The sequence below is a fragment of the Puma concolor genome, chromosome A1 (genome assembly GCF_028749965.1).
Source record: "Puma concolor isolate L17-30 chromosome A1, mPumCon1.1.hap2, whole genome shotgun sequence".
NCBI lineage: Eukaryota > Metazoa > Chordata > Mammalia > Carnivora > Felidae > Puma > Puma concolor.
The window spans coordinates 89181903-89207978 of NC_141667.1; the positions used below are offsets into that span (position 1 = coordinate 89181903).

Consider the following 26076-nt stretch of genomic DNA (forward strand, 5'->3'; position numbering starts at 1 on the left):
AGGCGGGGGTTGACGGTGGAGGCATTCTAACTTCTCCCAGCCACCTGCTTTAACTTCATATTTCATCTCGATATAGATTGGATTCCTCTGGCCATTAGTCAACAGTATGCATTACCTCATGGAAACAGACTTTGAACTATGTTTTGCTTCCTCTTTTAATGGTACTGTTTCCCCTCATCTTTTAACCATGGTCTTTAAAAAAAAGTGGGATTCTATTCAGAATGATGGTGATGGCTGTTTGGGGCATTTTAAAACTATTAGGTGGTTAATGTGTGGTTCATATTATTTATTCAACAGAAAATTGACTTTAAACCCATGTAAAAAGCCAAGTATCATAACTGTAAACTTCTTTTAAATGTTATACAACTTTGTTTAATTTCCATTTTCAAAAACTTCAGTTTCCCATCTGAGAGATTCATGTATTGGCCAGGCTGGGGAAGCCTCCAGAGAAAACAGGGCAACTCAGCCACTGCGGAAGCCGCGTCGGTGACTGTGGGTGGCATTTCTCTGCTGAGTCACGTTTGTGCCAGGCCTTCCCTTGGTTTTTACCAACAGTGCGGATTTTCTGACAAGATGCAAAAACCCAAGTCTTGTGGTTCTTGAAGCTCTCCTACAGTTCTCCCCTGTTCCTTGGGACTCGGGAAATTTTCCCTTTAGAAGATTCCCATCCTTTTGTGTCTTCCTTGTAGCTGTTGAAAACCTTGGGAACTTTTGCAGTCATTTCCTTCACCTCTCCTCCCTTCTGGCCTGTAAAGTAATACAGTATTATCAATCTCATTTTGAAAACAAAAGAAAGGGAAGAGCTTCTGTACCCATGTTTTAAAAGTGGAAATTTTATAGTTCATACATGATTTCTCCATGATCCCACAGTATCGGCCAAAAAGAAACAATAGTTTCTCCATCAAAGTGTATGTTTCTTCTCTTTTTCCCCCACCTACCCCCACAACCCCAGCAAAATGTTACCAGCATTGGTATCCCTTATCTGCCAAAACAAATTGAAGAGCTGAGCAGTTAGCTTGTGAATCTGAAGAATATAGGCACTGAACAATAGAAAGCAAACGTTTTCTATTAATAGAGAGTTAAAATTCTTGCTAGTATTATTTTAATAATTGTGACAAACATACACTTCATTTTACCCAGATATACAAAATGTTATTGCAGAGGACTTCCTTCCTAGTCCTAAAAACGTAGGAATGGAAAAACTTAAGCAGCCTTTCTTTTCAACAACCTACACCTCATTTTAACTCCATAGCTACCAACTAAATATTGAAGAGGCCTTCCCCTCTCTTCAGTGGATATTACAATAACACAATAGGAAAAACATTTTAGATAAAATTATTCATCAGAGGGGCGCCTGGGTGGCTCAGTTGGTTAAGCGTCCAACTTCAACTCAGGTCATGACCTCGCGGTTTGTGAGTTAGAGCCCTGCGTTGGGCTCCATGCTGACAGCTCGGAGCCTGGAGTCTGCTTCAGATTCTCTCTCAATCTCTCTCTCTCTCTCTCTCTCTCTCTCTCTCTCTCTCTCTCTGCCTGTCTCTGCCCCTCCCCTGCTTGTGCTCTCTGTCTCTCAAAAACAGATAAACATTAAAAATAAAATTGTTCATCAGAAGGTGAATTGTATTGCAAATATATCCCTTCATGAAAAAAATAAGATTTGTCAAACATTTCACCAATTTCAGCTGGGAGTAAGTACTCAAAGAAAACATTGGCTGGATTTAGGCAATCTTTATAATTGGACGACTTGCAGAGGGAGAATAGTGAAACAGCTGTGACAGGGTAAACCCTGGAGCTCCTATGTAGTTTATTAACTTGGTTCTACCACTTACTCTAACTTTGTAAACCTCCGCAAGTGCTTGGACCGACCACCTTGCACCCCCTTTTCTTCATCTGTAGAATGCCAATCATGGGGAAGAGTAGTTATGAGGGCTTTAAAAAAAATCCATGCAAAGCTGCAGACTCAGTTCCTGGCACATAGGAAATACTCGATTAATGGGAGATGTTACTGCTGAGGAACAGATTCAGTTAAGGGGAAAATTAATATTTTGATAGTGCGGGAAGACTGGTTTAATTTCCTTTTCATGCCATAGAAGAGGAAATGTTGTTTTTATAATTACCTAATGAATAATATGGAAGAAATTATTGTGCAAATGAAAAATCTAAGTTTGCCACTGAGCTAACAAAATCACTGGGAATTCATAAGGTATGGAAATTGAAATACCAAACTTAGAAGTCAGGTTGCAGTACATTTTCAGTGATAATGCCTGAAATTATTAAAGCCCTCGTGACTACCAAAGCCGATAGCTAACGCCACGGGGACCAGGAAGCCAAGGCCACAGAGCCTCCCCAGAGAAGGCTGTGTGGGGCTGGAGGACAGAGCAGTCTGTGGGACTGGCAGCCACCACTTGGCCTCATTGAGTTAGACAATGGGTGCCCAGCTGCTGCCAGAGTTGGATATCAGGATGAGCAAGATTGCTGATGGCCCGTGAGAAAGCTCTATGTAAGATCATAAAGTGCTGAATCCAGACACAAAGAGAGGCCAGCTTACCTGCTGGGGGATCAGTTGATGTGCTCACTGAATTATTTTTCCCTCTCCCCTTCAAAAGACCCTCAACTTCTCTCTCATTCTCATTCCCTTCCTCCCTCCCCATCCATCCATCTATCTATCTACCACCGTCTTATCCTCTCTTTCTCTCTCTCCTTCTTCTCCTTCCTTTTCTTTAACATATACTCTCCATACCTCTCTGTTTTTCACTTCTCAGTGCTCTCTAGGTTTTGTAGCATCGTATGAAATCCAAAGTGACTGAATGCAAAAACCGAAGAATGTTACTTATCTGTGTAATGTATGAAGTCATGGGAAATGTGATTTTGTGAAGGAGTTGCTCCAAGATTCAGGGACCATGGATTCATATATGCATAACATTCACAGCATAAGGAAAATAAATTAAAACGAGTTTGATTTTAATTATTAATTTGATTTGGAAACATAAATTTAGAAAAATTTAAACCTACACATAAAATAATAAGGTAGCTTAGCCTATGTAGGCTTTGATCAGCATTTGACATTGATAATACTAGCCTTTCCAAAACATTTCTAATGAATTACATTTTATTTGAAAGTATTTCATCTAAGAGACAGGATCTCAGTTTGCCAAAACGGACTGCATAGTAGGTGTTTTCAGAATCCCCTTTGTAGGTAGTTTGTGTCCTATTTTTTTTCAATGATTATATTCAATTCAGTATTGCCTGTGCTAATGAGAAAGGACCTTTTATTCCTTTTAACTCCAGCATAGTTAACATACAGTCTTATATTAGTTTCAAGTGTATAGTATGCTGACTCAACAATTCTATACATTACTCAGTACTCATCATAAGTGTATTCTCAATCCCCTTCATCTATCCACCCACCCCTCCACCCACCTTATCTCTGGAAACCATCAGTTCTGTATAGTTAAGAGTCTGGTTTTTTTGGTTTGTCTTTTTTTCTTTGTTTTGTTTCTCAAATTCCACAAATGAGTGAAATCATATGGTGTTTGTCTTTCTTTGATTGGCTTATTTCACTTAACATTATACCCTCTTTATCCATTCATGTTGTGGCAAATGGCAAAGTCTCATTCTTTTTTATGGCTGAGCAATTTTCTATCAGACTGGCCTCTGACCAGTGACCATCTCATTCATTGTATCTTGGGCACTCTTTATTAAACAGGAAGTTTTCCAGTGGGGGGGGGGGGGCACCTGGATGGTTCAGTCGGTTAAGCGTCTGACTTTGGCTCAGGTCAAGATCTCATGATTAGTGAGTTTGAGCCTTGCATTGGGCTGTCTGCTGTCAGTGCAGAGCCTGCTTTGGATCCTCTGTCCCCCTCTCTCTCTGTGCCTCCCCCACCCTCTCTCTCTCAAAAATAAACATTTTAAAAAATTTAAAAACCTTTAACAAAAAAGTTTTCCAGTGTACAACCAATAAAATGAAAATCTCAGGGGATTTTACATCAAAAGAAACAAGTAATAAGGCTAGAAACTAAGGCTGCTAGCCTTTGGCAGACTTAGCAAACATTACTGATGTTGAAAGAAGAGAGAAAAGGTGCAATGTTAAAGGAAAGGTAAAGCTTGGATCCCCACTAACTTTGGCTTAATATTTCTGAGCGTCCTTATTATATGTCATCAGGCTCTCCTTGGCTGTCCAGAAGAGTCAACCGAATTGTTGCAGCATTCTACCATCAGATACTGCCCTAGTTGCTAAGGATAGAAAGCTCTCAAGAGATACTTCTTGTCTACAGGGATCTTATAATCTAGAAAATGAGACAAAAAACAAGAATGCAGAGAGCAATATTATGAAATGTGAATTACAAAGCTCTGGAGAAACACCAAAGAGCGACACATTAATTCTCTTAACTCTGTAGTCCACAGGATTCTTTCCTTTTATAATTTAACTCTATGTGTGAGGCTGGGAGAAGTGGCATTAAAAAGAGGGGGGGGGGGTGGAGGCAAAAACTGCCTATACTCTGAGCCCAAGTCCAGCAGCTGCTGTCTGTGGCTTTTCAGCCTCCATTGTGATTCCATCTTAAATAAGAATCTCTGTCACTGCAGCCTTGTTTTTTTTATGCTTTACTTTATATTTGAAAGACAAGACAGAGAGAGACAGCATGAGTGCGGGGAGCAGAGGGAGAGGAAGACACAGAATCCAAAGCAGGCTCCAGGCTCTGAGCTGTCAGCACAGAGCCCAACTCAAGGCTTGAACTCACAAGCTGTGAGATCATGACCCGAGCCGAAGTTATACACTTAACCAACTGAGCCACCCAGGTGCCCCTCTTTTACTCTTTTATTAGCAACAGCAGTTTTGGTTGGGTGTCATCCATGGGTGGGACACAGCTTTCAAGTTGCTGTAGATAAAAAGGAAAAAGACAATGTTTCTGCTCTTGTGGAGATTTATTCTAAAGCACCGAGGCTCTCCCTTCATCTGGCAGCCACAGTAGCTGTGATGTACATATTGTTCTCACACAATCCCTTCAATGCTCTGGGGCCCTGATCCCTCATGGTCACATGTCAGAGCAGTATGGGCATCGAGCAGTGTGTGCTAACACAGTTGTGGATGTCACTCTCTCGGATGGCTCATCCTTCAGAATTAGCTTGTAGGCTAGTTTTCTCAGGGCATACTCACAGGTTGTGCTAGCTGGGAAGGCAAAGGCTAAGAGGCCCTTTCCCATCATTACTATCCAATCATTCTAGAATAACCAAAATCAAAACTTTTCCATCTGAAAGTGTCTACATAGAATGGCGTATAGCCACTCATTGGTGAGCCGGCTGGTTTATCAGGAGAGAGATAAATCAATTAGAAAAAAAATTGTTTGAATGTCTGGTACTATGGGGAAGGAGTTGAAGATTCCATAAATAAAATCTGTGTTCACAATCTAGAATTGGTCCCTAAAAATCTCTCTGCCGTTTAATAAACAGAGGGATAGAACAGAACTTGGGGAAGTATTTTCAGTCATATCCCAGGCTGAAATCTATTATTGGTGCATATAAGACCTGGAAACTACAACAGCAGGAGTGAATGGCAAACAGGGGTTTCCCCCATCAGTCCAAGGGCCAACCCAAGAGAGAAGTGGACCAGGGTCAAGCCCGCTGGAACTCTTTACTCTCTTCAGCCTGGCAGAGGCCTAGAGTAGGAGATTGGTGTTAGGAAAAGAAGCAATTTAACCTTCATCTGGGAGTCCCTCACTATCTCAGAAATGAGGATTTGGATATCTCAAGTACAATTCTCAGGTGTGATCAAAACTGTCATGACACAAGTCAGTCAGTTGTGAACCTCACATCTTCTTCTGTGTTCCCTTATTGAATGCTCTGTGTACAGTCTGCTTTTCACATAATCTAGTGATAAACTGCAGATCCCAACTAACAGATTCTTCAAATCACATCAAAGGTAATCCCCTTTCTCCTGAAGGAGAACCTAGAAATAGAGAAGACAATCCCCAAAAGCACCTCTTGCAGTACTTTCTCAATATGTTATGTCTTCCTGGTGGTGACTGAGAGTACCGGGAGCTGGAAAGGAACAGCCCGTCCTACACGGAACTCTGAGCAATCGTAAACACACACACACACACAAACATGACCATTTGCACCCCCTATAAAATAGTCTCTGTGTCACCTCCACTGTTTCCACTGCCAAAAGGATATTCTATTGCCACAATCATGAAGTGATTTTAGAACTTGCTTTAACTTACCAGAACTTGTGTTCTGTGCACTTTTCACTTAATGTTATTAAAACAAATAAATAACCCTGCCATCTTAGGAGACTACCCAACTCATTTCAGCAAGTCTGACAGTGTTAGAAAGTATGACCGTCAAGCTTGTTTGCTTGTTCATTTATGTGGTAAACAGTTACGAGAACATTTACTGAGCCCACATGTATTACTCCAGCCCTCTAGCAGGAACCAGAGATACCCAACTCTTACAGAACTCACTACCTAGTGGTGAAGCAGACATGTCAGTAGATAACATGAGAAGGGGGTCCCCAAGTGCCTAGACAGAGCTTCACGGGGCAAGTGATGGCATTAGGTAACAGGTGGCCTAGGATGACTAAGGTTCGTATATCAGAGAGCAGAAGTAAACATATTCTAGACAGGAATGAATGACATATCAAAACAGTGTTATTACAAGACCTACCTGACTTGGGAAATGGTAGGAAGTTCCCCATTGATGAAACCCAGAGTGCCAAGGGAGAAGAGAAGGAATGAGGCTGGAGAAGAAGGGGAGAACTTGCTGTGAAAACTAGTGGTTGTGGCCATTGGGAGCCGCCATGGTTTATGAGGAAAGCACTGCTACGATTACATTTGCATTGTCAGGAGACCCTGCCAAAAGTAGGATGAAGGATTGACTGGAAAGTGGGATCAGAGGACAGACTGAGGATGGGAGACCAAACAGAAAAAATAGTAATTGTTGAGTCGAGATGGTGGAGTCAAGGGTGACTTCTGGATTTCCAGCTTGGATAACTAGGTTGTGAGGTTTTCCAGGAAAAGAAAGATGGGAGGGGAATGGATGAAGGGATAGGTTATACTCAACAACATAAGTGGGGAAATAAATGAGAAGAAGAGATCGTGGGAATCCTGTAGAAATGAGGAAGTATGGTGACTGAAAATGGCAGTCCTGAGCTGATGATAAATATAGGCAGTGGGGGCTACTCCCACATCATGACTAATCATGCACTGACCCAACTTGAATAAAAAGGCATTTACAGCTAGATAAGAGCCAGCTTGGAAGCAAAAATAATGATTTAACTTATGTATATACATATACATCTTCTTTTGTTAAAATAAGTCATTGATGGTTTTTAAAAGATGCTTCAACGTGTTATTTTTAAAGAATCAGTGCTCCCAATATTCTTCCTTTTTTGTCCCCGTAACCTATTTGCAAGTAAAATGCCATAGTTGAAAAAGGTTAGTAGGTGAAGTTACGTTTATATTTTAGACTTTCAAAAATCCTCCTTCCCAATCTTTGTTTATTTACTCCTCTCCTCTCTTTCCCAACCTTTGTTTAATTTGTTAGTTCTGTCCTATCTTTTCCTTCCTTATTTAAGAAGTCAGTAACATCATTCATTCTTCAAACCCACTTCCAATTTAATCCTTCATATGCCAGCCTTTTATTTTTTTATCCCATCTTTTATTTTTTTAGCTTGCTTTTAGAAAGACTATTAAGATTAACTGCATATTTTAGCATGCATTTCAATCATTATATATTAAATGTTCCCTGCTTAGTACTTTACTTCAGATCTCTCTTGGATTCAGAATATCAGGGAGCATTTCATAGCTAAGTGTGCCAAACTTCTCCATCTCAATCCTTTTCCCGTCCAGCCTCATGATGCATGCCTTGTCCAGGTTCCAGAAGAGGTGTGGTGGAAGAATTCCTAACAAAAACATCAACCCACTGACCTATCCTGAGGCAGCCTGAATCATCTGATTGGCCCTAAAATCACCCTGATTTTCCATGAATCCTCCAGGCTAAGGTTGGCCCAGAGTAAGATGAATGTCAAAGCCCGGGAGAATAGTGGAGCAGTAGACCAACATCCAAAAATGGGGGGGAAAGATGAACTTTGCCCAAGAATTTTAAAACTTGCTTATTTCAAATTTATAGGATCTGATTCACATTCACAAAAGTTTCCCCATGCTCTTCACTATAAAGTTTCTGTTTTTGTTTTTCTACCCTTACACATTCTGCCTAGAATACCACTCCCTTTTTTTCTTCCGTGCTGAATTCTGTGCCCTCTCTTCTGCTACTCGTTTCAAGGGCTGAGATTATATGATTATGGCTTTTTTACCTTAAAGCTTTCGTGAATGCATAGTTCTTTCTGACACACTGTATTCAGACCAGTACTCTAATTTTTAAGTGTTTAATGATATAAATCTCCTGAGTTATAATCAGCTTCATACTGCATTGTTTTCTCACTTAAAAATGATACTTTTCAGGTGGCGTGTGGGTGGTTAAGCATCCGACTGCAACTCAGGTCATGATCTCACGGTTTGTGGGTTTGAGCCCCAGTCCGGCTCTGTGCTGACAGCTCAGAGCCTGGAGGCTGCTTCAGATTCTGTGTCTCCCTCTCTCTGCTCCTCCGCTGCTCACACTCTGTCTCTCTCTCAAAAGTAAATAAACATTAAAAAAAAATTTGCAAAAGTGATACATTTCAAAAAGTAGTCGATTTATAATAGTTACTTTAAAAGAGCAAAATAATAATGGAGTTTTAACATAATGTGAAATAGTAATATAAAATGGTGAAAAAGAAATGACAATTGAAAAAATACACACTGAGACTCCTCTGCCTCTAGTATCTGAGCATTCTTTCCTGTTGTGTTCGTCCATCCATTCAGTCTCTCATTAATGCTGCAAACATTTATTAAGCTTCTCCCATGTGCCAGGCCTGTGCTAAGTCCTGGTGATACAAAATGACTCGTAAACAATCCCTAAGCTCCAGGAGTTCACTTATGGAAAGAAAACCATGTAAACAGAAATTCTTAATCATATCTTCAGGAATGCATCTTTGTATCCAGAAGACCTCATGTAACACCGGACACATTGTAGCACTTAGTAAATATATATCAAGAGGTCTGGATCCCACTGCCATTTCTGCCTCCGGCCAGACAGACAGCTTTGGTCCAGTCTTGAAATATCTGCATACACTAACATTAAAGTGGAAATGTGTGTTCTGTTCATTCAACAAGCATTTCTTAAGCATCTACAAATGTGTCAGTCTCTGTTCTATATTGAAACTCCAAAAGTGAAGAAAGGAAGGCACTTCGTTAATTGCTTCATGAGCTAGCAAGGGAGACAAAACATAAGTAATAATATGCGATAAAGGCTCTAATAGGAAAATGTATACAATGAGTGAGTACATGAATGACGGAAAAATCAATTCAGCTCTGGTGATCAGAGAAGTCTACAAAGAGGAGCTAATGTGTTAGCTCTGCCTTGAAGGAGGACTGTCCAACTCCAAGGAACAATAGTGGTGGGCTCATTCCAGAAGCCCAGCTTGAGCAAGGACACGCGATGTGAAAGACCAATTGATTAGGCACCATTAATTCTCCCCCTGGAAGACATGAGGAGGATCCTTGGTGATCTAGTTCAGTATTAGAGTACCAGTAGTTCTAGGAACTATCACCATCTGATTGTTTTTATGAAACAATTTGTGGTTATTAAAAGGCATGGGTGGGTGTTTATGTTGTATACATTAAAAGTCTTCAAATCTTTAATTAGTCCCTTTTATTTCTATTATTTAAAGATGAAGAATTGTTCAGTGAAAAAAATTTCAAGTCCAATATTACGATTATCTTTTCAGGAAAGGAATAAAACGAAGCAATGAAAATCTCCAGCGCTTCCCAGCCTTTCCTCAGTAGGAGTTAATATCTAGTTAGAATGAGCATTAATTACCTAGAGGAAATATACTGTTAAGGTTTATATTTTCAATTTTTTATTAATATTTTCACCACTAATGAATAAGTTGGGATAAATTTTAGTTTTTTATAGTCTGTACTAGATATGATTTGCTTGTCTAATTAAAGTCTACCTAGTGATTGTAGTAACTTTGCAGTATTTTAATGTGTCTTTTCATTTCTATATTAAGAACAAAGAAGAACTATGGAACAGGAAAGATAGTGCAGACAATGCTTACAGTTTTGGTAATTAAAACCTATGGAGAAATTTCTTTCTACCTGATCTTTCCCCTGTCTAAGTAATCTGTGCTAGAAATCACACACACACACACACACACACACACAGCACATATTATAGGACAGTTCAAAGATTTTTAATTTAAATTTGTGCTGCCTGCTTCTCTAAAACATAAGTGCACCAAACAGTATCTGTGTGTAATAGGTTTTCACTAATTGCTGACGGTATTTTAAGTGAAGGAAGTCCGTGTGCACAGATCGCCCTGATGGCCACTCCCCACGGGGCTCAGGGCTGCTGGGACTAACAAGGCACTTGGGAGCAGCACACAGCTGTGGGAGGGTGTTTACAAAATACCCTCAGAAACTTCACTTACAGGCAGTGTCCACTTCAGCTGCCCCTCCTTTTCCTCTATGGATTTACTACTTTCTACAGATTATTCTGCTTGCTAAGAGCGGATGCTTATTTTCATAAAGCTATGAAAGACAAGTGCGAAAATGATTTAGAATGAAAGAAAAGGAAACTACCTTTTCTAAGTTGATGCCTTTTTTTTTTTCTTGGCTTTTGTGTGAACATGACATTCATGCAACTAGCAGAGATAATTCCTGACACATCAACCCTCTGAAGTAAGGGTAATGCTAGCTGTACAAGAAAGGTTGATTATTTGGCTTTTAAGAAAATTAATGAGTATTTTGGGGCTTTTAGCAAAAGGATTTGAAATTGCTGCTATAGAGCAGGTAGGTACAAAGAAAGGAAGATGATGAAGATATATATTCTTGAGGACTAATACTGCAGGCATGGAAAGAAGTTGAACGATTGGAAGCTTTAATCTGTGATGGTGGCTCTAAAAGAAACTTAATTTTATGTAGATAGCAAAAATATAAAATATATAGCTTCATTTAATTGAAAAAGACCAATAACTTAGTTATTTCTTTATTACTAACAAGAAACAATTAAAAAAGGGGAAATCAGTTTTAACCATTGTATACAGAAGGGATTTGATAACATAATGCCTAAGATGAGAAATGAGAGCTCCATGTGGCATTCTTTTTCATTTATATTCCTTTCAGTAACGAAATGGAATCTGTTCCCTACATCTATTTCATTAGAATTTTTGAAGCACCTGTCACCTATCATCATCAGTTTATATGTATTTCAAGTTGTCTTGATGAACAAATGTACTAATGCAGGGTCCATATGTCCACATGTCTGGGAGGGGAGATTCCACGTGGTTTTTGGATTACCTGTCTGGACTCCTTTTCCCGTTTATTGTTTGGAGTATGTCACCTTCTGTCAATCTAATTACTTCTCTAAGAAACGGCTGTTCTCAGCTCACTGCATGACAATCTCTGCCTTGTGAAAACATCCCAGAAGCCTCTGCAGTCAATTGATCTACCCCAAAAGTGTCACTCTCACATGGAAAGTTGAATTCAGTATACAGACTCACTCAAGATTTACAGAGTTCTCTGAGGGAAGAGTTTCTTTAGATACGTAGCCAGAGAAGCTGGTTTCAGTAGATCTCTTGCCTTCTCTTGACATACAGAATAAATCTTTTCAAAACTTAGTCAGCTGAGAGACACAATATATACAGCCAAGACTTCTAGCCCCTGTAATAATAATGATGATGATGGTGATGATGATTTAAGTGCCTACATTACCTGACCAATAACATTTGTAAAAGATCAGGGAAGCTTTCAAAGACCAGAGGCAGAGATTTTGATTTTTCCAAAAAAAAAAAAAAAAAAAAAAAGGCCTGAAGAATAATGCTTATTTACCCAGTTAGCAGTCCCTTTAGTTTATATTGACTGTTTATTACTGCGATAAAGACAGACTTGGCTGAATCTAACAGTAATTCTTTTGCCATCCCCAAACAGCTATAGATTTTTAATATAATAAAGATAAGACTGCCCATATATTTCCACATTCACATGATAGTATTTAAGTTTGTGCCATCGCATCCATTTTCAGAGCTTTGTAATTCTACCATAATCATCTGTTCTTGGCAGAAATGTGGTCTACAAGCTCTCAGTTGAGGATAATATTTTTGAACAATTTTTTCAGTGTTCTAGTTATGTGATTATGGGAACTTGGAACTCAGTATTAATTTGCTCTTGGATTTTGTATTTCTGTATCTCAGAATGCCCCCCTTTTTAAATAATGCAATTTAACTTGAAATAAGACTGCAATACACCTTTCGCTCTTAGAGATATTTCATTACTTAAATACTGGTGATATTCAATGAAAGATAATGTAATTAGATACAAAAAGAATTTATTAAGAGAAAAGGAGCCGCTGTTACCCTTCCCCCTCACCGTTGTTTCCTTTGTGACTTCATGGCACTAGCTTTGTTTGCTTAACAGTTTATGTAATTCTTTAGGTACAAAATGAGCTCTTGATCTAATTGATTTTTTAATCCAAAAAACTGATAAGTGCTTTATTGAGTAATAAGCATTCCCACTCTAAAATTTGACATCTAAGAAATACCAATATTTTAGCAATATTCTCATTCTTAAAGTTTTCCCACAGCCTAATTTTTAAATTTTTCTGCCTAATTTATTTCAGCATTCACTCTACTGCTATAGTCACATATGAGTGGGAGACATCTATTCCACATCCCTCACTTTACGAGTGTGGGAAAGGCTGGGCAGGGGAAGGTGGCCCCACGTCGCTCACGGCAGGAGGCTGAAAGGCCAATCATGCTTGGCCATGCTGGTTTGAGACCCGGCATGAGGTTTCCCTAAACTCTTCATGAAACACTTGTGAGAGATAATGAGTTAACATTTGTGGAGGTCTTTCAATGAACTGTAATTGATGTTTGAATTTTTGTAAACCGAATGCAGTATCTCCCCTCAAAAGCTTCATAAGAATATTTAGCACACATGTATGTGCCAGATGGATAGTAATGACAGTTGATAGGCCTCTCCTAGCCCTTGCGTTCTGTTGTCAAAAATCTGCACATCAAAACAACTATAATTTTTACAATAAGATTTATTGGGTAATTTTTTAGGGTGCACATTGAAGAATCTACTGTCTAGATAAGACTATAAATTAATGTTCTATAACATAAGATTTTAAACTGAAGGTTTATATAAGAATATTCCTATTATGCCTTATAGAAATACAGGCAGATTTTGAAAATTCTCAGATAATATTTTCTTGACCTGACATCTTTCCCTACAAAGGTGAATTTTTATGAAAAATATGTGGAGTATGATGCAAGGCACTGCAAAGTTATTCTTAAAAGCTCAAGGATATATGGAGATCAAAGCAGAAACATCATAATATAACAAATAGTTATCACCCAGAAGAATATGCTTGTGGTTGAGATAATGCTAACAAAACAGCCTAAAACAGGAAATTAAGTTAGCGAATAAAACTATTATTGTAATGTATTGTGACATTCTTTGTAATATTATTTTAAGAACTCTCCAGAGGTATTTATTCTGGCTATAGATCTGTGGTAGGGGGACAGGTGGCCCCACCAATTATAAATTCCCAAAGATTATAAATGTATATATATATTATCATCTTGTGTCAAAATACTCATTTTAATATTCAAACATTATACCACATAATAAGCTGTAACCATATGTTTATTTGTTATATTATACCACAATAACATTAATAAATATTTACAGAGCTGCAGTGTCTCATAGATGTATTAGAAATGGTAGCTCTCTTAGTTTGATTTTAAGTGAAGCTCTTTAGTGCCTCAGAAAAAAACTAATTTTAAGTGTTACATTTGTTACACATTGATAAGAGCCAAGGAGTTTAAATTGTTAAGACTGACACTCCCTTTATAACTCATGTTGTTTTATTTATTTTCCCCAATTGCATGAATTAAAGATGGAGTGTTATCTCAGCTTTGAATTCCTTAGCTTGATGTCACAGCTTTTGCTTTATTTGTATGTGAATTCCGTCTTTAATAAAGATGAGCTCCGCTGAACTTTCCATTAATGAGAGACACTTACGTACCCAACTCTTTAAAAACGATTTTGGTAGTACCAGGAAAATTCAGAAATGTTGCCAGTCTATTAATAATTGACACGGCATGCTGTGTGATTAATCAGAAGTTTTATGATCTCTAAAAACATAACATTTTCTTTGTAAATCAGATGATGTACAATTAACTTGACAACCATCAGTTAAAAGGAAAGAGAGAGAGAGAGAGAGAGAGAGAGAGGGAGAGGGAGAGAGAGAGGGAAAGTAAAACTCAGGACTCCTGACTCATACTTTTTCCATGTTACATACGGATTTATCCTTCTGTGACAGCTGAGACTAGACCAGACCTACATTCAGGAGACAGGAGGTTCAGGATAAGGCACCGACTTTTCACTTTCATGTGTCAGGAGACAGTCTCAGGGTGACCTTACTCAGCTGGAACCAGGAAGAACTTTTGCTAGTTTGATAGTTGTTGACTTAGGTACCTACTTTCAGCATTCTCTGGCTTCCTTATCCAGCTGATGGTAAGCTAAGCTCAGGTGTTGTGACTTTTCTTTCAGCCTATGTTTAGGCAGGTAACTTCTCAGCATTACCACTCTCAATACATATTTTCACAAGTATAGAACTCTAAACAAACTACACAGAGGTAATTCTCCTTACGATCACAGCGTCTGAACATTCTCACTGGGTACTTCGTGAGAATATGAGCTGGGTTCTCTTACGGCATTTTGCTGTCAAGTGCATATCCTAAGGGGGTGGCAGGACACCATGAGTACCAACAATTATGCTAAACCTGAACTAGAGCTCTGTTTCTGACATTTCTGCTTTTGTCGTGATCACAGATTCTGAAATCATTGTGTAATGCCCTAATTTCTAGTTTTCCTGTGGGAAGATAGTGTTGCAATTTGCCACCTTACTCGTATTCTTCTGTAATTGTCTCTCACTGGATGTTTGAAGCACGTAGGAATTCTGTACCATGAAATTTCAGCCCCCATGCCATCTTTGTTTATTGACTGAATTTGGTTGTAAGCGGAATATTGCCCTTTTATTTTTCTGTAACTAGCAATGAGTGCACTTTTGAAATCACTCATGGGTTCTCTCTATGGTTTCTTTAATGTAAAAAAGTGTATGTAATAAAAACCCGAAATACTGGACAGCTTGAACTTCTATAACACCCCTGAATGTCTCTTACAGCCTCTGTCTAGGTTTGAACTTTCCAAATTATGTATTTCAGACGTTGAGAAAGAAGGGCCTTAATGGCTGTGACAGCCCAGATCCCGATGCAGACGATTCAGTAGGTCACAGCCCTGAGTCTGAGGACAAGTACAGGAAAATTAACGAAGATATTGATCTAATGATCAGCAGGCAAAGATTGTGTGTAAGTACTCGGAACACCCTTCATTTTTTTTACTCTTGATATTTCTCTGAACCTGGCAGGCCTTGAACAAGAAAGAGAACAAAGGCTGTGAAAGCCCCGATCCCGACTCCTCTTATGCACTCACCCCACGCACTGAAGAAAAATACAAAAAAATTAATGAAGAATTTGATAATATGATCAAGAGTCATAAAATTCCTGTAAGTACCAAAGGTAGATGGCTGGTCTGCTGATAACCGCTGCAGTAACATACCTTAACCCTTTCAGTGATGACTTTCTGTAAGAAGCATTGGAAAGTCAAACCAATAAAATAGCCATCTCACCCCACAGGGCAGTGCCTTTAGAAAGCAAACCCCGAGGGATGCTGAAATTATGTAATCTAAAAGAGTTGCCATCCAGAAGTTCATTCAGAGGTAGAATATTTACAGGAAGAAGAGAAAGATCTATGCAACATGCCCTGAATTTACACAATCTTTTAAACACACAGCTCACACAAATCACAGTGCACTAGTAAAACGCTGGAATGTCCTTCTGAACAAGCTTGAGGATTTACTATAGAACATACGTATATTTGTACTGAGACCGGATACACGATGGGAGCCACAGTTCTCTCATGTAAACTGGCCATCAGCCCCCCAAAGAAAAGCTTGGTTCCAAATAAAGCTTCTTCAGCCCCTCTCCCTAAACATGAGATTCAGCAACAGCACTGAAGGGTTAAAGCTAATGCTCGCTGCAGGGAAACAGACTGCATGAAAACCTAATGGTAAGATTTCAACATGTTTGTGTGCTGGGGTGATTTTAAAGCTTTATCAGAATATTCGCTTTGCCTACACCAACATTTTCCATGCTTTAACATTTGGCTAAATTTTGTCTTAACCAAGTCAAAAAATTTCTAACAATCAATCATATGCCTTGCCAGATATTTAAGAGAAATAACTCTGCATGTATTATTTTGTTTGCCCACAGAATGAGGGGAAACGTACATACCTTTTATTTTATTCTGTCATCAATCAAATGATGTTAATTTTATGACATAAAAGTGATGAAACTCAGAGGCTCACATGCTTTCTGAATAACCAATGTTAGTGTCTGAAACCCTCATTTTATACAAGCTCTTCAGTGGGTAATTAATTCCTTTCTCAAAAAAAGAACATTTTTTGTAAGTTAGCAGGATACCCTAAACTTGAGGGTTGGGAAAGATTCGGCAGTTGAAAATATGCCTCAGCAATTATAAGTGCAGATATTTGGGGACAAGAGCTCTAGGCTAAGTCCACAACTACACTCACAGGATAAATTAATGCCTTACATATAGTAGGTGTACAACCAACCTGTGTTGAATTAAAAGGAACACTTTAAAAGTTATTTATAAAATGTATGAACATTAAACTTTCTATCTTCATAAGTATGTCTGCTTCTTTTGTTAAGTGAAATAATGTCAGCGGAAGAGATTTTGTTGAATCATTATTAATACATTGTATCATGAAAGAAAGCTTAAGTGCCTTAAATTCTTAAAGGTTTCATAAAACCGACTACTGTATACAACACACCCACAGTGGGCACTTTATTCAAAAATAACATATTTCCCATCAGATGCAGTCATGCATACCTGTTATACCCAGAATTCTTACGTGATAAAACACCCATTGAGATTTTATTTTGCCCAGAAGAAGGAAGGAAGCAGTTCCCTTGAGCCAATTTTTTTAATGTTTACTTATTTACTTTTGAGAGAGAGCACAAGCGAGGGAGGGACAGAGAGAGAGAGAGAGAGAGAGAGACCTAGAATCTGAAGCAGGCTCCAGGTTCCCAGCTGCCAGCTCCGTGCCTGACATGGGGCTCGAACCCATGAACCGTGAGATCATGACCTGAGCCAAAGACGGACACTCAACTGACTGAGCCACCCAGGTGCCCCTCCTTTGGGCCAATTTTTAGTTCTTACAGGCTGAGTTTCTCCAGCTATACAATACACTGTTTAGAGCTGCCAGGCACAAAGGTTTGTGAATATAAGAATGTCGGTGTCTGTGACAGGAGGAATCCCCTGCACAGCTAGGAAAGAGCAGTAGTATGTGTATTACAGCGGATCACACTCCCTGGATCACTCTCCCTGGCCATGTTCTTAAATGAGTATGAGGCTTTAACCCCCGAAGCTCTGGGAGAATGCCCATATTTGCACACTGGATCCTTTTTCCCATGCTTTAGGAGTAAGAGGTGTGATGCATACCTCAGCTCCCTTGCAGTATTTCATCCCGTCCTGTAAAGAGTTCAAAATCAGGATACATGATTTCTTAAGAGGTGCAGTGGTGTGTGGTGGGGGATGAAAACCACATGAGAGTTTAGAGGTCGGGCTGTGAGAAGGACTACACAGCTCCTAGCTGTGCCGCTGAGTCTTCCTCTCTGTAGTAAGTGCTTCAGCCTCCACGATGAAAAGCGCAGTTTTCGCACATCGCTTTCAGTTGCTGGAAGTAAATTTTGTTGAAAGTTTCCACAGCTGCTAAAACATTTACAGCAGGGCAAGGACACTCTGCCCTTTGTATGTAGGGAGTGTCTCCACCTCTTTAAAAACATTACAAGACTGTTTTTCTATTTCAAAGACCCGGTTTGAAGAGTTTCCCTTTTAAAATAGAAAATTTAATATTGCAAGCGCCTGTTACGATATAATTTATGCCCATATTCCTCAATTACATGAAATAATCCATGGATGATTTGGAATCTTGTTGACCAGCATTTCCTCACGCGGGGCTTGCCACGGTTCATGCTGGGCATCACAGCAAGAAAGAACAGTTCCATTTGAGGAACCAGGAATTAGGAAATGGGCTGAAGGAAGGAGGGGTGGTTGCAAGATTGGTTGAGAGAGAACAGGGAGGGAGGAAGCGGAAGGAGCATGTGTTTTCTTCAAATAGCAGACTGTGAAGACCAGGAAACACTGCTGTAAGTAGGAGCAAGGAAGGAGTTAAAGGCCTGGAGATCATCTGCAAAGGAGGAATGCTCCAGGGAAGGAAAAGATCAGAGGTATCAGCGATGGAGGTAAAATGGCAAAGCTACTCCAGGAAGGGGAGGATGGGATCGGAACAGGAAGAGCACGGAGTTACAGGTAGACCCGTGACCTAGTTAAGGGGGTAGATGGGCAGAGTGAAGCTGACTGTACCACCACCTGGTTGGTGACTTCTCTGTTTTGTACTGAATTTAGCGTCTGTAGATAGTGAGGTGGGGCACTAAGTGCTGAGAAGAGGACCAAGAACAATGAAGGTGTAGACATTTCGAGAAAGCGAGAATGAGAAGGGAATGAGCAAGTACAGGCCAGAGTCGTCAGGCAACCTTGCGGAGATTTGGGTATCAGCAATTAGTAGTCACTAGTCAGCAGAGTTGTGTGATTTGTTTTTCTCCCCCCAGTTCTCAGCAGCGTGGGAATGGTTGATCGAAAGGTAAGGGAGTGTCATTCATGGCCCAGTAAAGGGATTCAGTTTAGCCATTCACATTAAATAAAAAAGGGCCTGTTAACTAAAAATATTTTATTAAAAATATTTTATTTGACTTTTTATTGGACTTTTCCTTGTGGTAAGTTTGGGAAAATAGTGGGTTTTGGGTAAGAGTTCAGATACCTTTCTGACCACGATGACTCACTTCAGCAACCATGATCAGTTTGCTCAGGGATAGACACTAAAAGCTTTTTTTGCTGTCATGCCTGTGTCTCTTATGCAGGGCTGGCATTGTGGGCCATTGACCTGTGCAGTTACACAGGGCCCTGCCCTCAGAGGCTTTGCCATCACCATCTTGAAATTCTTCATAATTTTTTAACAGGAGCCCGTCATTTTCATTTTGCCCTGAGCCCTGCAAAGTACATAGCAGTCCTGCCTACAGCATTTTATTTAATCACCCCAAATTCTCTCTTCCTTCCTGTCTCAAGTATTGTAAAATTTGGAGCCTGGCCCTGAGATATTTGTAAGTTTGGAGTTCTTAACTATATTCTGGCTTTCAATTTTTAGACAAAAATATTTTAAATAGATGCTTCTAATTTCCCTAATTTTGAAAAGTCAGGAAGAAAACAAATAATGACAAATTCCTGTAAACATTTATACATTATTGCTGCCTTTGCATTCCCTAAAACATTTAGAGCTGGTTCATCTCTTTACGTTTGTAAACACTTCATGTCTCAGATCAGGTCAAGGGAGATTAAATGACTTGCCTGGTTCAATGGCAATTTATTACACAACTAGACTACAACTGAGATTTCTGATAGAAAGTAAGTTGTTCTTTCTGAGTCTCTGCATTGTCTCCTTAGTGTGGTCATGTTTAAGCTTATAATTCTACTTTAAAACTGTGTAACCAGTTCCTAATACAGATAAAGAAGCAAAAGAAACAAAGCAAAAGGTTTAATGCAAAAGGTGTTAGCATGTTATTATGAAGTGTGATTTTTTGAAGTATGCTTTGATATCAGAGCTCTACTGACCACTGTGTAGCCAATCACAAGAGAATTTTATACTTATCATCGAAATTGTTTACAGTTCAGAATGCTGGAAACTGAGTAATTCTTTGGGATGATGGTCAGAGGAAGAGAGGAGTAAAGAGATTTTCACTGAACTGGTTATTAGAGTGGTTCAGAATTTATTAAATAATTATTAAGAATCCCTTTTATTTTGGATGTGCATGTAGTGAGGGGAAATGGGCTTTGCTCTCTACGGAGATGCAGTCAACACTCTGTAGAATGTTCAGGGGAGTAGTTTGATAGCAGATCCTTAAGTACCCAGCAATAGATAAACACTTAGAAACACTAATAGTGAATACAAATTAAAACATTTGTAACTAAAACATAGCTTTAAAATACCAAACCTGTGGGGCGCCTGGGTAGCTCAGTCAGTTGAACGTCTAACTCTTCATTTCAGCTCAGGTCATGATACCAGGGTCTTAGGATCAAGCCCCACATTAGGCTCTGCACTGGGTGCGGAGCCTGCTTAAGATTCTTTCTCTGTCCCTCTGCCCCTCTCCCTTGTTCACGTGCTCGCTCTCTCTCTCTCTCTCTCTTTCTCTAACATAAAATTTAAAAAATAAAACTAAAATAAAATACCAAACCTGAGTAAATATGGAAGAGGAGGAGTCTTTAAGGTTTATTTTTTCCTAAGCACAGAGCTCACTCCAACAGGGATGCTCACCCACATTTCATAAGAACCCCATTTTAGCTCATTATTTTCATGGTACACAAATAAGCTGTTAACATGAAGCCCATACTCACTTCACAGTATCATTTCTGACTGCAGTATTTTATTTCTCTCCAAAAACTTATACTGTGTTACACAACGATTTAATTGAAAAAGCAATAGGCTCAGTCACTTACTAGTTAGATGATCTTGGGCCACTTAATCTCATTGATTTAAAAAGGAAAGGATTATATCTTACAGTGAAGGGATGTTGAAAGTGTTGAATCATATAATGTGTGTGACTTATATAGTCCAGTGCCTGCTTGGTAATAATACACAGTAAATTGTAAGCTTGTATTTTCATATTAGTATAGTGTCTTCCTAAAAACCCTCCTTTAATGAAAAATAGTCAATTCATATAACAAATATTAGACTAGGCTCTGCATTACCTTGCAGCAAAAGAGCTTTAAGAGCTTGATGAAAGGGGACATTATTTGGCCAACATCATAAGTAATGTTACAAGGGAAAGAAAAGCAAGAGAAAGAGATCAAGAGATGGATGGTTGGTTGGTAGGGCAAGCTGTATGATTAAATAAGGTGGTCAGGGTGGGCTTCCTTGAGAAGGCCAGATTTTGAGCAGAAAACTGAAGAGGTGATGGAGTTAGCCATGTACATGAGGCAAAAATGAAGGAGGGAGGAAGAGGACAATAGGAAACCAGATAATGAAGCCTAGCGAAAGCTGGAATTTATAGGACCTTATAGAACATTGGAAGAAGCTGGGCTTTACTACGAGTAAGGTGGGAGCTTCTCAGGGTTTGAAACAGAGGGGTGTTATGATCTTATTTGTGCTTTAAGGGATCTATTCAATTGCTAGATCAAAAATAAAAAGGAGAGCAAGGATAGAAGCAGGCAACTCTTAAGGAAGCAACTGCAGTGATCAAGGCAACAGGGGATGATGCTGGAGACTTTAGAATGAGAGGTGGTTGGAAAGTGGATATGTTGGAAGTTAAGCCAATAGGATTTCCAGATGAACTGGGTGATGGGGAGAAAGTGAAGATTCACGGGTAACTCCAAGGATTTTATTCTGTGCCTTTGGAAGCATTGAGCTGTCATCAGCTGGAGATGAAGAGAGGTGTGAGTGGAGGTAGGTTGGAGTTGGTTTTGAGATGTCTATTAGAATAGACATGAGACAAGTAGAAATATTGAGGTTGTTGTTGGATATGCAAGGCTGAATCAGGAGAGAGAGCTGAACTGCAGATAGATAAAGGACCATGCTACTCTTAAATTCAGAGAGCAGGGAGAAGAGAAAGAACCAGCAACAAAAACGGAGAAGGAGAGCCATCGAGCTCAGTAGGAGGGAAAGTTCAGGGTCTTGAAAGGAAAGGAAGTTTGTCAAGAAGGAGTGACCAGCTGTGTCCCAAGTTGAGGCCTGAGGACTTACCATTGGAAAATCAATAATGACTATGACAAGAGCATTTTCAGTGAAGGGGCAGAGGAAAACATTTTAATGGAATGAGCTGAGAGAACACACTGCTGTATTTCAACCCAAATTATAAAAGCAGAACTGCCATTGGTGACATGAGTTTTCAAGATGGTAAACAATTCTTAATGAAGTTCTTTACAAAACGAAGTTAAATATTCCCTCAATGCACACAGTAATTGCATTTTTGGAAATTTCAGAGTATAATAAAATCTGTGTTTCAATGTATAGAAATACCTTGTGTTCGTAGAACAAAGTTACTTCTGACTCACATCATTGGAAATGGGTTTTTTTGACACATGAATGTGCAGAGGGACTTTGGAAAGTTGAATGGGGTAAGAGATGTTGTGTTGAACTGTCCCACATATAATAGGGTATACAGCATATCTGCCTACCTATCCAGAAAATACCAGCCATACCCCCCAATCATTGTGACACCCAGAAATTGTCTCAAAGATTTCCAAAGTGCTCCCTAAGGAGATAGTCCACCCCTGAAGAGTACCACTATTCTAGATCTAGAGAGTCACTATTATGGCTCTGGTGGGAAAGGTGGTAATTGAAGGGAGTTTAGTAAAAGGATTATTTGTCGATAGGTAGCGTTCCGTGAAACCCAAAGGAATAGTGAAGTATATTAGGGCTTACAACCTGGAAGCTGTTAGCACATCTAGGCCTGAAGGAGAAAGAGGAGAGAAAAGAAACCAGAGCACACAGAGCAACACCTAAGTCTATGAAGATGGGACCCAAAAAGAGGCATGACCTTCACTAGTCCACCCATGGCTCAGCAGGGAGGGAGCTACAGTAGAAAAACACCATGATTGCTCTCCTATTCTCCGCACTTCTGCTGGTCCCTCCACTGGTCCAGCTGAAGCCAGAGGGCGAGAAGAGCCAGGCAGATGCAGGCTGGAGAGTCAGCCTCCTGGGCCCACAGCAGTGAAGAGGGTGGAGAGTGCTTCTGGAGGGGCAAATGGAGAAGACCTAGCACAGTACTTCTCTTTGTTTCCTTAGGTATTCTAAGTAATTCCTATGTGGCCTTTGACTATAGGAATACAGTATTTCATTCATTGTCAGACATATATTTTACAGCATATACCGATACTTTTCGTTGTTTAAAAGGCTCTAGAAATTTGGGGATATATTCATTCTTTGATGTGTTATCAAATGTTTATATTTCATTATATGACAATGTTTATCCAAAAGTATTTTTGTTACTCTCTTTAAGATAGTGTCTTAATAAAGAATGACTGTTTTAATAAAGCATGTGAACATTTTTATTTTCCTCTAAAATAGTGAGGAATCAAAGACATGTAAAAGAGTTATGAAACATTTGCTTCTGTCAATATCGACGTGTCCAGATCATGGAAAAAAAGAAAATAGGACAAATAAAGTATAAGACAACATCAGCATAAATAGAAAGTAGTAGTGAATTCACCATCAGGATAAACAGCTTCTGTAGAGTATGCCATATGATGCAGGCCAGCCAATGAACCAGTAAAAGAAAGTTGATTTTAAGATTACTGAAAAAAAAGGTAAAAAAATAAATAAAAATAAAAACCTTTCAGTCACATGCACATGTGCTTTTAAACTGACACAGTGGCTTATTTGAGAATACTGAGGGAATGTTCTATATAAACCCTGTCTCTAATATATATATTAGATACACACATAAACACGCACATAAATCCATTTTTTAGTAAGAATGCTGTATGCTCTGACACCATGAGTCCTCTGGCAATATATTCAAACAGTGTTTTCATTTATAATGTTAATTTTTCTTTTAGAAAAAAGGAGGTAGGGAGCTGTAAGTATGATTATCTAGTACAAGCAGAAAAATAAGCAAGATTTTGCTTAAATTGCTAAAATAATACCAAAATATCAATAATTAGGACCTGATTACTCTAATTAGGTATCCACACAACTTCAGGTCCCTAAATATTTGCTCACTTTCTCACTTGAGATAGAGGTCTTTCCATTTGTCAGTGTCAGTATATCCCAAAATGTGAAGTGTAACATACATTATGAACTATCATTTTAAAATATGGATCATTGAATGATACATGCTCTGTTGAATTCTGGATCTTAAAATGTCTATTATCTTTAGAGTTACTATCAAAAGACAGACTTTTAAAAATAATAATTAAAGTATATGTGCTATTCACATGCCTGGAGATGATTTTATATCATTAAACTTCTGCATAAATATGCTTCAATAAGCAATTAAACTGAAGACTCTGGTTTGCATTTTAATCCTCCTTTTTCTCTGTGAAGTCATCACAATCATGTACCTTTGATCTTGCAGTCATTTCTGGCACCAGATTCAGACATCACAAATGAACAATTATTACTTAATAGAATGGAATTCAAAGACAATGGAGTCTAATGAAATGAGGCTTTGTTTTAAACAAAAGTGAAACGTTTTCTAATAGTTGCAAAGAAAGTGTTCTAAGCCCATTAAAGAAATCAATTTATGATCTGAACATGTTGAGAGCTCTTCTTAATGGTCTTCTAGACACCAAGCAGCTTGGAATTTAAAAATTTTCTAGGAAAAGTAAAGGCTGCCTGTCCTTGAGGGCTTCTGTTTCTCTTCTTTCCTTTTACACATATTTTTTTTTCTGCTCCTACAGGCTGTTCCACCTCCCAACTTTGAGATGCCAGTCTCCATCCCAGTGTCCAGCCACAACAGTTTGGTATACAGCAACCCCGTCAGCTCACTGGGAAACCCCAACCTTTTGCCACTGGCCCACCCTTCTCTGCAGAGAAATAGTATGTCTCCTGGTGTAACACATCGACCTCCAAGTGCAGGTAACACAGGTAGGTCCTCATGAGGACACAATGTTAGCAAATCAGTAGAAGGAGCCACTCTAGGCAAGATGTTGACTTTTTCAGTTTTCCATTTGTTATGTTCCTTCGTTGCTTAATAGCCCTATTTTAGGTCTTTAACCTCGTTAGCCTGTCTTGTGAGATCTTTCATAATCTGCTGTTTATCTGTTCAGACTATCTATCACCAACCTCTCATGTGGCTATATTTTAACCACATGCTTTCTCAAACAGAAAGTAGAATATCCTGTCTCCCGTCTTTTGCTTCTGCTCTTCTCCCACCTAAAATGCCATTTTCCCTTTTCCTCTTAGCCAGATATCACCCCATTCTGTGAAATCTTCCCCTCTGTCCTCTGATAACATTTGTGCCATTTAGTTATTTATTATTTTGATCAATTTTTATTACTTATACAGAAACTTATACCACAAAGCATTTAAAATGGAAAAGAAATGTGATAAAATAGCATAACTTCTAAGAAGTGTGAAATAAAAATAAAAAGAAATGAAATTAAGAGCCCATCGTAAGACCATATACACCTGCCACAAATTCATCTCAATGCTTCTAAGAAATCCCTACTGTTGTGCAATTCACAGTGTTCCAGAGAAAAGAAATCAGTGCTCAGAAAAAGTTCAACCACTCTTCATACTCAGATCAAGCAAAACACACTATGATGTGCTATATTGAATATGTGTCTGTTTCCCCACTGGATTTAAAGAACCTTCTTGAAGGGAAGAAAGTCTTCCTGATTTGCCAGCTTCACAGTTGGAACTAATTAGATGCATATTAAATACAACCAAACAATTCCTTCACATTTCCAAAAGAAGCACCAAAAATAATTGTATTTCTAAATCATACATAGCAAACCATTATACATTACATTTTATTTTTTAAAAAGCACTCTGTAGGAGAAGTTTAATATGTCTCAGGCACACATAACTCTATTAAAAGCAGTTTATTCACAGAAGACTTTTTCCTTGAGAAAACTTCCATATCTGCCTTATAATTAAAACTAAACATGTATTACTACTTAGTACGGAAACCTTATATAGAAAATATAACCAAAATAGCCAAATAATAAAATCTTGCTAAATCTTGAGTCTGAGAGATATGTATAAAGGACTTCATTATGCCATTCTCTCTACTTTTGACTATGATTGAAGTTTTTCATAAGAATTTTCAATAACTGTATG

At 38.8% G+C, this 26076-nt stretch overlaps 1 protein-coding gene across 21 annotated transcripts in view; it reads left to right on the plus strand.

Annotated features, from left to right (window-relative positions):
• The window catches only part of MEF2C (myocyte enhancer factor 2C), a 173373-nt gene that overhangs the window by 115580 nt on the left and 31717 nt on the right, over window positions 1–26076 (plus strand). For 13 of the 21 annotated variants that reach the window (XM_086696994.1, XM_086697001.1, XM_086697038.1 and 10 more), the window contains 2 exons: window positions 15323–15466; window positions 24693–24879. In XM_086696994.1, the coding sequence (XP_086553120.1) occupies window positions 15323–15466; window positions 24693–24879 (331 nt within the window). Of the gene's footprint in view, window positions 1–15322; window positions 15467–15525; window positions 15664–24692; window positions 24880–26076 lie in introns of all 21 variants that reach the window. The other 8 variants (XM_086697045.1, XM_086697063.1, XM_086697085.1 and 5 more) reach the window with 4 other exon arrangements.